The 14,409-nt window shown below is 38.2% G+C and overlaps 1 protein-coding gene across 1 annotated transcript; it reads left to right on the plus strand.

The window, feature by feature from the left end:
• The first annotated feature begins 7,884 nt into the window (after positions 1 to 7,884).
• Positions 7,885 to 13,619, plus strand: LOC141653854 (basic helix-loop-helix protein 80-like). The gene is made up of 8 exons (XM_074461723.1): positions 7,885 to 8,263; positions 9,504 to 9,665; positions 9,840 to 9,905; positions 10,055 to 10,123; positions 10,337 to 10,420; positions 10,544 to 10,711; positions 13,411 to 13,523; positions 13,580 to 13,619. The coding sequence occupies exons 1-8, from the start codon at positions 7,919 to 7,921 to the stop codon at positions 13,617 to 13,619; spliced, it is 1,047 nt and encodes a 348-aa protein (XP_074317824.1). The 5' UTR covers positions 7,885 to 7,918.
• The last annotated feature ends 790 nt before the right edge of the window (positions 13,620 to 14,409 follow it).

Genomic DNA, 14,409 nt, shown 5'->3' on the forward strand with positions numbered 1-14,409 from the left:
GGTCAAAGGTGAAAGAAGGAGGGGAAGGGAAAGGAGCAAGAAGAGAGGCATAGCACGATCCTAGGGAGAATTTTTCTTTTGGAGCAAGAGAGGTAGTAAGGATATCCTTCCTATTCGAGGAGGGGAGAGGGAGGGCAAGGATAGTGCTAAGGATAGGGTGGGGAGAAGGAAATCTAGGGAAGCGAGGTTCCACTTTGGTTATTTAGGATGATGGAGCACAACTTAGCCTTATGGGAAGTAAAGCTCAAGGGTCCCGAGATGAGGCTCTAAGAGGTCAAGGTGGACCAAGAATCATTCCGGCCCGATGGTGGGCCCGTCTCCAATGGACCAGACAAGGTGAGGTTGGAGGATAGGCCAGCCGACACCCACATTTTTCCAGATATGGGAACCTGATCTAAGGGGGTGGGAGAGGGGGTGAAGTACTTGCTCTTGATGGCCAAGGCAGAGATGGAGGTTTTGTCAAAAAGAAGTTTCCAGCTAAGTTTAGCAGAGAAGGCGTCATTCAGAGGGCGGGAGGCTTTGATACCTAGACCACCCGAAGCCATGGGGAGAGTGACCAGATCCCAGTTTGAAAGGTGGATCCTGTTCGAGGAGTGGCTGGACCAGAGGAAAGAACGAGTGATTTTATCAATATCCCGAAGAATGGAGGACGGGAGGCGAATGCATTGCATGGAGTGCGAAGGGATGACATTTAGAGTTGACTTAATTAAACAAAGACGGCCAGCACGTGAAAGAAATCTGGTCTTCCAGCATGCAAGTTTTGATTAGATGGCCTCAACAATGTGGAGGAGGTCAGCCCTCGTGGGTTTTTTACAGGTAAGAGGAAAGCCAAGGTAAGTTCCCAAGTTATTAGTACACTTGATGCCAAGGGAGGCTTCGAACATACTGATATTATCAGAAGGCGTGTGTTTGGAGAAAATCAGTCTACTCTTGATGCGATTGATCTTCTGACCCGAAGACGCGCAGAAGGAAAGGAGGGTATCTTGGAGGGCACAGAGGTTTTGTTGGGAGGCCTGGCCAAAAAGGAGGATATCATCAGCAAAGAGGAGGTGGGAGAAGGCCACCCTACCCTTACCAAGGGGAAAGAGGCACCAGTCAAGATCGGCGCAGGATTGGTGAATGAGAGAGGAGAGGGCTTCCATGCAAATGATAAAAATATAGGGAGAAAGGGGGTCCCCTTGTCTAATTCCCCTCGAAGGGAGGAAAGCAGGAGAAGGAGAACCATTGAAGATAACGTGAGAAGAGGAGGTGGTTACACAGCTCATAATGAGGGAGATGGTGTCGTGGTCGATACGAGCTTGGATAAGGCACGAGTGAATGAAATCCCATTCAAGACGGTCAAAGGCCTTTTCAAGGTCAAGTTTAAGGGTAAACCATCCAATTGTACTTTTTGAGGTATGCATGGAGTGGAGGATTTCCGAGGCAACGATGAAATTAGAATCAGTGCCTCTCCCAGGGATTGAACTTCCTTGATTAGGGGAGATGATGTTGCACATAAGAGGTTTTAGGCGGTTGACAATAATTTTTGTGACCATCTTATAGGTAGTGTTGCATAGGCTAATGGGTCGGAAATTATTAATGGATTGAGGGGAGGGAGTCTTGGGAATGAGAGAAATATGTGTCGAGTTGATGTTGTGGGGAATGCTCTTAGAGACGAAGATATGTTGGATGAAGGGAACAAGGTCGTGTTTGAGAATGGGCCAGCACTTTTTAAAAAAACCCGCATGAAACCCATCCGGGCCAGGGGCTTTACAAGAGCCGAGGGAGAAGAGGCTAGTGCGGATTTCGTCCTCACACGGGATGAAGAAAGAGGTGACATGGCAAGAACTCGAGGGACGGGTACGGTCCACAAGGTTTTTTTCAGAGGTGTAAAGGTTTTGGAAAAAGTTTGTGATGTGTTTAACAAGGGCGTCCTGCCCAGAAATGACATGGCCGACACTGTCAGTGAGGGAAATGATGCGATTTCTATTTCTCCTAACGGTCACAGATTTATGGAAGAAGGAGGTATTACAATCACCATCGGCGAGCCAATTAAGACGGGCTCTGTCCTTCCAATAAGAGTGATCGAGGTCAAGAATGCGGTTCAGCTCAGAGGAAAGAGAATCATTGAGATTAAGGAGGAAGCTAGACTGGGGGTGGATACAAAGCTCCTTTTGAATGCCAAGGAGTCTGGCATTAAAGGAATTTCTGGTCTTATTCAAATTACCAAAGGTACGACGGGCCCAATTACTAAGGATGCCGCTGAGAGAGGAGAGCTTAGTTGTGACACAGCCAAGGGTGATGGGCCAAGTAGTGGAGACAAGGGGAAGAAAGGAAGGGTCAGACAACCACAAAGATTCGAATTTAAAGGTCTTTGGAGCAGAGATGGTCGCGAGGGTGGATCTAAGCATAATGGGGCAGTGGTCCGAGGAAAGGCGAGTGAGGTGGTAATTATGGGAATTGGGATAGCGGTCAAGCCATTGTTGGTTAACCCACACCCTGTCAAGGCGCTCTAGAATAGGATTAGTGCGTCTGCGATTAGTCCAAGTAAATTTGGGTCCGGAGAACCCAATATCAATCAAGTTACAAGTATCCATGGTAGTCCTCAACATATTAGTTCTGTTGGGTTTGATCCCACAACCCCCCAATTTTTCCGATGCACAGCAAACTTCATTGAAATCCCCAAGACAGACCCAAGGGGTACTAAGATTCTGAGAGAGGGTGATAAGGTCAGTCCATAAGAGTTTACGCAAACGAAACTTGGGTCTAGCATACACAGCCGAGAGCAAAAAAACAAAGTTAGTTGAAATTACCTGGACCACCACATTGATGAGTAGTATCTTTAATCCCTTTAAGCACTAATCAGATTTTAAGCCTATAAATAGATCTCTTCAAAGAGGGTACCCCACCTGAATAACGTTTTCGATTCAGTGGAGTATTATACTCTAGGCGGGATGTCTGTTCTTATTCCCCAAATTTTTGAATTCTATCGTGTTGGGTTTAGACTTTAGAGTGGCCTCGAGCAGATTCCATGGTTCGGGTCATTGCCAGCTCTATAATTATATAACATGCGAAACTATCTAAAATATGAGTAATAGTACGCATTTAGTGGAAGTACTGCACAAATTTTCATTTGTGATTAACAGTATCCGTTATAAGCTTGTAACAGGTAAAATAAACCCACATAAATAAATAAGGATAAGTTATTTGTGACTTTAGCTAATTTTTATCTTATCTACCCATGTAGATATATTCGTCACCAGAGAGACTTACTGGAACTACTAAAACCATTAAGTGAGTGAATACAAATGTACTTACAATTCAAGAAGCTACTAGTGTCCAACTCATTTTTGTCTTTAATTCTGTGGTGGTTACCTTCTCATACCGAGCATATGTTAAGAATAAAGCTCCAGCTTATATGAGTTACACAGGTAAAATTTTATATTGGAGAATCATCAGAGAAAAGTATTTCACTATGTAAGACAATGACTTACTCGCTCTATTGTCAATTGGATTTAGAGTAGAATTCTCTTGTACTTGTATTGTGGACTTTTTTCTCCTAGTTTGAATCAATGTGAGATGCCGTTGTTAAATTTAACACATGATGCGTGTCGTATTCCATTTAATAATTTTGAAACTACTACTTCAAATTTTTCTTCATCCAGGCCAGCTCCAAAGTGACTGACTCATGCATCATGCATGTCCTTGGTCATCCGATACTATGTACATAGATAAAGTAAGTTGTTTAGGATGCAAAAACGTGATGACTTTTGCAATGACTTAAATTTCCACATACTGTAAATGTTTGTGACTTTTGCAATTCATGCATGCAGGGCCGTCTCCGAGATTTCAGAGGCCCTGTGCAAAATTTAAAAAATGGGCCCCAGTACAACTTTACTTATGTTATTACTAGTTACACTCTAATATGCTAAATCATAAGGTTTTTTTTAAGAAAGAACTAGAACGTTAAAAGTCGATTTCACTTGTAATTCCTTTGCATCAATCATTTTTTATCTTGCATAAAATATTTCTCACAAAGAATATAAAAGGTAAACAAAAATAATGTTGATATTCTATTTTTATGTATTTCTAGACAAATTTTGGTTATAAGAATTTTTTTTTTAAAAAAGAAAGAAATAAGAAATGTAGCAAAAAAAAATCGAAATTAAATTAAACCAACAACATCATATTCAATTGTCAAAATTGTAGACATGGGGATTTGAAACCTGGGTGTTCAAGCACATAGAGAAGGACTAATGGAGCGCTAAGTAAACACTGGGCCACTATACGTTGATATTAAGTCGCATCAATTTTTATCTAAACTTTGTCATGCGCTATTGGGCCCCAAAATTTCGGGGGCCCTGTGCGGCCGCGTGGCCCGCACATGCTAAAGGCCGGCCCTGCATGCATGCTACTCTTCAAGTAATCCGCTACCTACAAAAATATAGTCTGGGTCAAGGCATTCTTGTACGGCCCAATTGTGATCTCCAACTCCGAACCTATTGTTATGCCAATTGGTCTAATTGTCGTCTTAGTCAAAGCCCAAAGGTCTTCAACTGCATATCTTGTCTTCCTTGGTAACTCCCATATCTCTTGGAAAACAAAGAAACAAAATACTATGTCTGGACTCTGGGCTTATACCGAAGCTGAATTTTGTTCTATGGTGGCTTACACCACTTGCGAACTAAAATGACTTCGCGGCCTAGTATCATTCTTGGTGTTCATCATTCCGAACCCATTTAATTCTTATGCTTTAGTCAATCAAACTCTATAACGAGTCCATAAGACATATCGAGGTAGATTGTCATTTAATTGTAATGAAATCATACTCGGTATTTTTCTTCTCCCCAAAAAAAAGGTTTATCATATTTTTCATGTCTAGCATGGACCGTTGTTATGTTTTGGGAGAAGATAGTCTCCAATTGTGGCTTTCTATATGACAGTTCATATACAAATTAAAGGTGCCCCACTAATGGCTACCTAAAGCTAATATTGAACTTAGATCGAGCATAAAGTGGATAGAATTCTAAGGCCTTCGGCTTTGCACGTTTTTTGAATGGCCATAAATTCTTAACTATTAGGGTGTAAATTCATGTCCAATATCGTTGGTAAAAAGGTGACAGATAAGTTTATAAGTGTTTGCAAAATATAATAGTACAAGACTTTTTAGAAAGGGGCCCAAAAGTAAATCTGCGAGAGCTTGATCCAAAGTGGACAATATCGTGTTATTATGGACAATGGAAATTGATGCAGCAGAGGCCTAACAGAAGGTATCCACGCTTTCACACAACAAATGATATCAGAGCCTAAGGTTAAACTTGGGCCTAGGCCCCAGAACGTACAAATGGTGAAGCTTGAAGAGTGGAACATATAACATTCGCGAGTCATGGACGCATGGGCTCGATCTGATAGATTGTTTGCAACAAATCTCAAGTCTATGGGCGATACAGTGGTGAAACATCGAGACAAGACTTAAAGGTGGCGTACACTGTAAGGCATGAAACTCCTACCTGGAGGTGGAGTCTTGAGCCAGCCCGGTCTAGGTCAAAATGGATGAAAGGTACCATAAGTCTCGTGAGACAAAGACCATTTGTGTATTAGAATTGCTGATCAGGTGGGCTTTTATCGGGTTAGGTGTCACAGGTCCGGTGGATCCTTTTCAGGTTGGATGCTAGAGACCATTGTGTTCTAGCACTTTTGATGGCGAGACCCAATCAGGGGGTATATTGGAGGCAGATGAGTTCGTTATGCATGTGTAGCACAGTCCCAAGAAGGACACATGGACATGCAAGGCCAGAAGCATGTGAGAGTACTCACACGTCGCTAGGCGGTGACATGGCTAGATAGCATGCATAGTTTGTCGGCTAAGGGGAGGTTGTCAAGACTTGGTGCGTGATGCTTGGGGTGCCTAGAAATTTGGTTAGGGATGTACGGTGTGTGGGAGTTCTCTATAGAGATCAAGGTTCGAGTGAATATGATGGTTTTTGTTTGAGGGAGGATTGTTAGAGTGCAAATTCATATCCCACATCGATAGTATAAAGGTTAAAGGTCTTCTTTATCAGTGTTCAGATAATATAATAATACGAGGCATTTAGGAAAGGAGCCCAAGAGTAAATCCGTGAGGGCTTGACCCAAAGTGGACAATATCATACTATTATATACATTGGACACCAGTGTAGCATAGGTCGAACAGAAGGTATCAACGTGTAGCATAGGTCGAACATAAGGTATCAACGCTTCTACACAACAATTGACTAAGACACCCCAAACTCAATTATACCATTAGTCATGAGAGTATTTTTGTATTTAATTGAGGAATAGAATTTGATTAAAGTGTCGTTTGGTAATTCTTTGTAAATCATGGAAATTGAAAACTTCCGTGAATTGCAAAAAGGGGAGGGTGTTTGGTTGTCAATTTTTTGTTAATAATCATAGGAATTTCGAAAAGCTACATAAATGGGGAAATTGTATATTTGTATTACCTACTCCCCCTAGATGGTTGAAAACTCCTGTGGAATTAAGTTCTACATCCACAACTAAACAACTTCTCGAATTCATGAATTAGATTTTTTGGTCTTAATCCAATTCCTTGATCAGCCAAACGATACCTAAATTTGCACCAAATCTCACTTATACCTTTAAGGCTTGTTTTGATTTAGAGTAAAAGGAGGGGAATGAATATGGAGAGTGATAAGTAAGATGCATTTTTCATGTTTGACATGAGAGTAATTATTTATCTTCTAAATCTATTACCCTCATAAAAGGGTAATACATTACCCACCATTCCCCTTGGGTAATGATTAAGAGAGTAAAACATCTACTAAGTAATCATTACCCTTATATGCCAAACCTATCATCAATGAATTCATTACCCAAGTAATTAACTTCCCCGGTAATTATCACCCAATTAAAATTTACCCCCGAATTATTCCATGGATTTCAGACAAACCCTTAGTCATGAGAGTTCTTTGCACGTGGGAAAACTTTTTATTCATTTTTCTTAAAAATACCTTTGATAGTTTCTTAGCTATAACTAATCATGATTCATGACCAAGTGAACTTGATCCCAAAAAACTGATTATTAATATATGATTGAAAACTCGATTATGAGTTGCTTGAGTTGCACCCAAAATTCGATTTAATAGGGATCAAATTAAATTTAACTGGTTACGCGATGAAAAGCGAATCTAAGTATATTTGAACTTTTTCAAACTGAAACGGCTGGCGCAAATTAAAAGAAACTCATATTCTTATAAGAACACTATCACTTTGTTAATTTCTAGTTATTTCTTTGTTTAATTGTGATATATTTGAATTATTATATTCGTAACGAACTCAATAGCATTATGATCTATACTCACCGGATTTAATATTGGCTCGTCCCGTTTTGATCCGAACTCAATCCGAAATACCTCATTATGATTAGTTTGACTAAAACCAAAAGAACATGAACTAAATTGAACTGAAATCGAAACGAAGGCGGACTCGAGTAACTTCAATACGCATTAACTTGATGTCTTGATCAGAACCCGAACAAAATGAATCGTTAACCTGGTCTAATTGTTGTTATCATAGTCAAATTGGTTTTAAAGAGCATCATCTTTATTCACTTTTTTGTAATAACTCATTGTATAAAGGTTGTGTACTTGAACTCGTAAATCCAACTTTAACATTATTTTCGTGAAACCAATAAAGTTGTTGTTTTTATGGCATCTATATATTGGACATAACACTTTCGAGGTGCCTTGAAAGCCGGTGGCTTCAACTTACCTCACTCATTCAAAAGGATGAGATAAGTTAATCCCAACCCTAAAGAATCAATCTAGTTAAAAACATATTGAGTGTGTTTCTCTTTCTTCTACAAACTTTATAAATAGCTCAATCACCTGAAAACATCAATCAAACATCACCACCAAAATTCTCTGAAATTTCATAAATAATGGCAGCTTTTTCATCATACCAACAACCTGCATTTCTTCCTGACACTACCCTTATGCCTACTGAATTTATCCCAAATTATCATCAGTTATACTCATCTTTCGGGATTTATCAAAGTAATCAAGAGGGTTCTTCATTTGAGACTAGTGCTCATGAAAATAGCTGTGTTGAACAATATAGCATTCATAATAATGAAACTTGTATGATAGAAAAACAGAGCACACATGGTTTATTAATGGCTGAAAAAGCTTTAAGTGGTGAGCAAGTCACTCAAAATTGGGTGGTTCCTGCTGATAACAAGTGGATGTCTAAAAATGGGTCTTCCTTAAATTCTGCTAATTCTAAGGTAGTATTGTACGTTAAGCTTAAGCATGGCCGCCTAATAACAAGTTCAAAACGTTCTCAAAACTATGCTAATTAGCTAAATATCTATATTATAAAATACTCCGTATCTATTTTCTATTACATGGGACCTCAAGTATTCTTTTAAAATTGGGTCTCTTAAATTTATTTGACCGGCAGAGTTTATAAACATGAGATTCTAGTATAAAGTAACATGGTCAATTTTTGAATTATTGACTATGGACGTCAACACCAATCATGTTTAGGTTAAAATGTCTGGGCAACGAGTAAGGTTATCACTAAGATTCTATCACATGATTTTTCCTCTAACTTTTATTATTTATTTATTATTTAGACTCGTTTTTGACTCACCTTAGACTTAATACATTATCTGTCAGATTCACCTCAACTCTACTTTTCTATTTTTTCATTTCAATTCTTTTTTATTTACAAAAGAAATGACACATAAGATCCACTCATTAGATAATTTTCATTCATGGTGAGGTTAAGACTCATCCAAAGTCATAAGTTGAGTCTTGGATTTCCAAGACTCAACTTAAGATTTTGTCAACACCAAGGTTAGGAGTGGGCAACATCCGGTTCGGACTGGAAAAATGGACCGGTCCGAATCGGAATCTACCGGACCAGGACCGGAATTTTCTGGTCCGGTCTACCATTTTTTAAGATTCCAGTTTTCGGTCCTGTCCGGTCCGGTCTTGGACCGGAAAGACCGGAATTTTTTTTTTCCTTAAAATATTAATTAAAAATACATTGAAGGACTACTTAATCCGGTCCGGTCTTGGACCGGAATTTTTCAGGTCTGGTCCTGGTCTGGAATTTTTATAATCCGGTCCGAGATTTTTCTGGTCCAAACCGGGTCCGATCTGGTCCAGTTTTGGACTGGTGCCCAGCCCTAATGAGGGTAGATTATTGGTAATCTTGAGTGAGTCTTATCTCAAAACTTACCAAAATCTTATTTAATGACTACAAATAATCTTACCGTTAGTCTTGATCAATCTAATTAGCATTTTGGAATCTTCTTATGGTTAGTGCTACTATCATTTACTAAATGATCAAAATTTGACCACTTAGTTGCGAATGTTTTAGAATCTGGTAGGGATAAAATTGTTCTCGTGACTAAATTTAGAAAAAATGTGACGGATAAAGTTACATACATACCTTGGTAATAGTCGAATTTCGAAATGGGTATTATCACTTAATTATTTACATAATTTATATTTTAGGATGTGAAATCCAAGAAATTGAAGGAAGAAAAAGGATCGATGAATGATGATAAAAAAGACAAAAATGAAAAAAACAATGTCAATGAAGAACCTCCAAAGGGTTACATTCATGTAAGAACAAGGAGAGGTGAAGCCACAGACAGTCACAGCTTAGCTGAAAGGGTATTTTAGTCTTTTCACTATTCTTACATTTGTTCACTCATTTTGGACGAAACTAGTGAAAACTTTTTATAAAACAATGTTTCATTTTATCGTAAAATGGTTACTTTTTATCCACGTTAACTTAAAAACAGCCAACTGACATGAATTGTCTTCTCATTAATGAATGATATATAGGTTAGGAGAGAAAAAATCAATGAAAAGATAAGGACACTTCAAGCTCTTGTGCCTGGTTGTGACAAGGTGGGCTAGCTTAATTGTGAAGGTTTACATTTTTCGGATTTTCTATCTTGTGTCCTTAGGGCACATGTTAGAAAAACCCTACATTATTAATCATGTGTCTTTTATCTTCTCACTAACATCTTCATCATGTGTCTTTTATCTACCTTTAGGTCATAGGGAAGGCCCTTGTGTTGGACGAAATTATTAATTATGTGCAATCCTTACAAAATCAAGTCGAGGTATATATATAGTTTAATTATGCTAGAATTATCGGTCATTTTATGTTCGCGATAATGTCCTCGTTTCTCCGTTACTATTATTATTAACACAATAATTAAAGCCGTGATGATTTGTTTGCTAAACTAGTATCATTATATTAATGAAATAATCTTGTAAATCTTTCTTTAATTAGCTTATTATCGCGTACCCTAATTATTTGGCTTTTATCACAGTTCTTGTTAATGAAGCTTGCTTCTTTGGACCCAACGGTTTACACATCCGGGATTGACCCGATGATATTCGAAACAGAAGTACAGGTACATAGAGTTTATAAAACAGTCTAAACTATTTGTCAATAATTTAGAAGGATATAACTTGCAAGTTAATACATAAAAATTTGATGACTAATTATTTTTTGGATCCCTAACTTGAAAATTCAGGGTATGATGAACAATAATATGGGATTATCAATTCCATTAATGCAATCCACTACTGCCAGTCCTGCTACTAGCTCTACATTAAGGCCAACCTTCCCTAATAATCCTCATCTTGATGCCTCAACCAATTTACTTCAAAATGAGCTTAACCCAAATTTCCTTCTTTTAGAGGTAATATATATACAAATTCATCTTTTAATGTTTATCTCTATGTTCCTTCGACACTTCACTATAGTCACGTGTCGTGTGTCGGACACTTTATTTTAGACAAAAAAAAATTGAAAATTTCAGGGGAAAATAACCGAATCTGGCACTCTAATACGTGTCAAACATGACAATTCTAAAATGAGTCAGAATAACATAGGTGCTTATATATATTTAACAACTTGAAAAGTTGAAAGGTCATTTCTAATATGAATAAACCTTCACCTATACAAATTCATGTTTTAGTGCTTATTTCCCAAGTTAAATGGTCATTTGTATTAGATCGCACATGGGCCTAGGCCGCACCCTCGTCGAGGAGGAGAGAGTGTCCACTTTATAAGTTCAAGGTGGTTCCATCCCAAAACCAATTGGCGATGGGAGGAGTAGCCCCTTGGATTATAAACTAGATCACTCTTCTCTATTTCTCCGATGTGGGAGAGCTACATGTGATTCTTTCACACGCCTCCTCACATGTAAGGTCTCCTTTTCGATCAATCGACAGGAACGCCGCAATTTTTCGAACCTGTTTCGTTGGGCGGGAACGTCGTCGCTTTTCGGACCCGCTAAATAGTGGCCCAGCTTTTCGTCGGACGGGAACGTCGTCGCTTTTCAGACCCGTCTTCGCCTTACAACCCGGGACTAAACCTTGGGCTCTGATACCATGTTATAATCGCACACGGGCCTGGGCCGCACCCATCGAGGAGGAGAGAGTGTCCAGTTTACAAGTCCAAGGAGGTTCCATCCCAAAACCAATTGGCTATGGGAGGAGTAGCCCCTTGGATTATAAACTAGATCACTCTTCTCTATTTCTCCGATGTGGGAGACCTACATGTGATTCTTCACACGCCCCCTCACATGTAAGGTCTCCTTTTCGATCGATCGACAGGAACGCCGCAATTTTTCGAACCTGTTTCGTGGAGTAGGAACGTCGTCGTTTTTCGGACCTGCAGAATAGTGGCCCAGTTTTTCGCCGGACGGGAACGTCGTTGCTTTTCGAACCCGTATTCGCCTCACAACCCAGGACTAAACCTTGGGCTCTGATACCATGTTATAATCGCACACGGGCCTGGGCCGCACCCATCGAGGAGGAGAGAGTGTCCAGTTTACAAGTCCAAGGAGGTTCCATCCCAAAACCAATTGGCGGGTTTCAACGATTTGGTGGGTTCGAAAAGCGACGATATGTTCCCGCCCGACGAAACCGATTCGAAAAGAGAGCCGTTTCTCTTTGTCTACCTTGCAAACCCATGGAAATTTAGACAAATTATCATGGGTTTGAGGGGGGATGTTAGAAGATATTACGGTATATTACAATATATCGTAATCGGAATAATATAATATTAGGAATAAACTTATTATATATATGTTGCCTATAATAGTTGATACGATTTAGATCTCGGGAGTACTATAAATGTCGAGACAATGTAATCATTTGAGACACGAACTATTATCAATAATACAACGATTTGCTTTATGAATTTCTCCCATCTCCAATTCTAATATGGTATCAGAGCCTCACGCTCTTGAGGCCTAAATATACGAAATTCCGCTGCCTGCCGGTGGGGTTATGATTAATGTATAGCACCCATCGGCGAGATGTCGTTTATTACGTCTAATTTGATTCACGATCTTAAAAAAAAAAAAAAAAAAAAAAGATCATCCCCACACAAAATCGTTTCTGGTTCCGTGCAATTGCATCACTCGTAGAATTATATGGCTTTATCTATCTAATTCTTTCATTGGGAGTACAAACGAGTTCTCCATCGATTCGATATGACGGATACTTTTCCGTTTTTTAACGAAGTCAAGTTCGAAAAATTGCGGCGTTCTTGACCATGAAATTTCTACGAATTCGAAAATATTGATCGTTTTGACGGGTTCGAAAAACAGCGACGTTCCCGTTCCTATCGAAGTATTGAAGATCGGAGGTCGAAGAAATTGAACTCTTTTTCTTCTTACCTTTTTTTTGTTTTTGTGTGCAAACTCATGGAATTTTTTACAAATTGCCATGAGTTTGAGGGGGGATGTTGGAATATGTCGAGATATCGAGATATCGTAATTTAGGAATATGACATATTGTAATATGTCATATAGAATAAATGAGATGTTATCGAATATTTAGAATATTCTAGATTATATTCTAAGCTCGTGTGTTTGGTTATATATATATGATCGAGTCATTGTATCGAAGCACAACGAACGAATTATCAATAACAATTCCCTTTATAAATTCCTCCCCTCTCGATTCTAATAATTTGTAATTTGGATAAACTCGAATAATAATATTAACTAACTTAATTATCGAGTGGTAAAAGTTTGATGACCCTGTAGTTTAATTTGGTCTCTAGAATTCGATTATCAAAATATAATTAGACAATGTTTATATTCAGGAATATCAGGATAAATCTTTGTAGTAAGTACTCTAACTATAACCACGAGTCCATGACGACCTTGGAGTACGATCCAAAGAGGAAGATTCCATGCAAAAAAAAAGATCGTAACCATTAATTAGTAATAAGGTTCAAAAATCACGTCCGACAATATTATGTAACATCATTGTAATATGCCAAAATTATGTTTTGTAACATCAACTAATTAAGTAGAAATTATAACATTTTTAAACTTATTGTACATGACCAGACTAATAAACAAAATGATGTCATTTTCAGGATAATGGTGGGAGTTCATACTGGGAAGGAGTAAATGACCAAGAACTACAAAGCATTATTAATCAATTTGAATTTGGATTAACTGGCAACAACTTCTATTCTTTACAGTTTCGGTATTTCATGAGTTCGCTTCGGTCCTCGTGCATCATTTGTTTTTTTTCTTATACAGTCGGTGTTTCACGAGTTGCTACAGTCCTCGTGCACCTTAACGCTTTAGTTTTGTGTTTTACGAGTTGTTTCGACTCTCGTACATATTTAGTCTTATTAGTGTTATTAGTATGTGTGGCTTCTTTTAATGGCATGATCAAGACAAGCGCAAGGCACTACATTCGGTTCAAGCGTCGACAACAATACCTCGGTTCATCTACCACGCCATTATCAACTACTGTTTACTACCGCTTTGATTGAGGGGGTGTATTAAAGAATAGTAGATTGATTAATATATTAGTAAAGATATTATTATGGAATACTATTTTTGGAGTATCTCCAAGACAGTCTACTATATATTGTAATCAATTTCATTAATAATAATCACCTCATTATATCGTCTTACATTTTTAATTATTATTCCCGTTGTCTCGGTCACCTGTTTATTTTTTATATTCTTTTTTATGAGTATTTTAATTAAAAGTAAACAAACGACTGAAACGGGAGAATACACTATAAGATGAATTTAATGTAGTGTACCAAATTAAGGTTTAGGACCATTTGTAATACCATTTCCCCAAACAGTGAAACACATCCAATGTTTTTAATTCATTTGTTGATCAATAAATACAACTTGTTCTAGCTTATATTACCCTATGGAATTATAAGCTACTACAAAGAATTTGGATGAGGGATGATATGATAGTTTCTGGCCACCATTCTTTTGTCTTTTTAAATGTTTCTTTTGTTGGGTTACATACATGTTTTTAATAGGTTTATTTTAATGTTTCGTCTTTTTGCTTTTTTATAAAGACAGCTTGTGTCTTCTTGTCCTTACTTATCAAAGGCTAC

This window comes from Silene latifolia, chromosome 4 (assembly GCF_048544455.1).
Source record: "Silene latifolia isolate original U9 population chromosome 4, ASM4854445v1, whole genome shotgun sequence".
Classification (NCBI taxonomy): Eukaryota; Viridiplantae; Streptophyta; class Magnoliopsida; order Caryophyllales; family Caryophyllaceae; genus Silene; species Silene latifolia.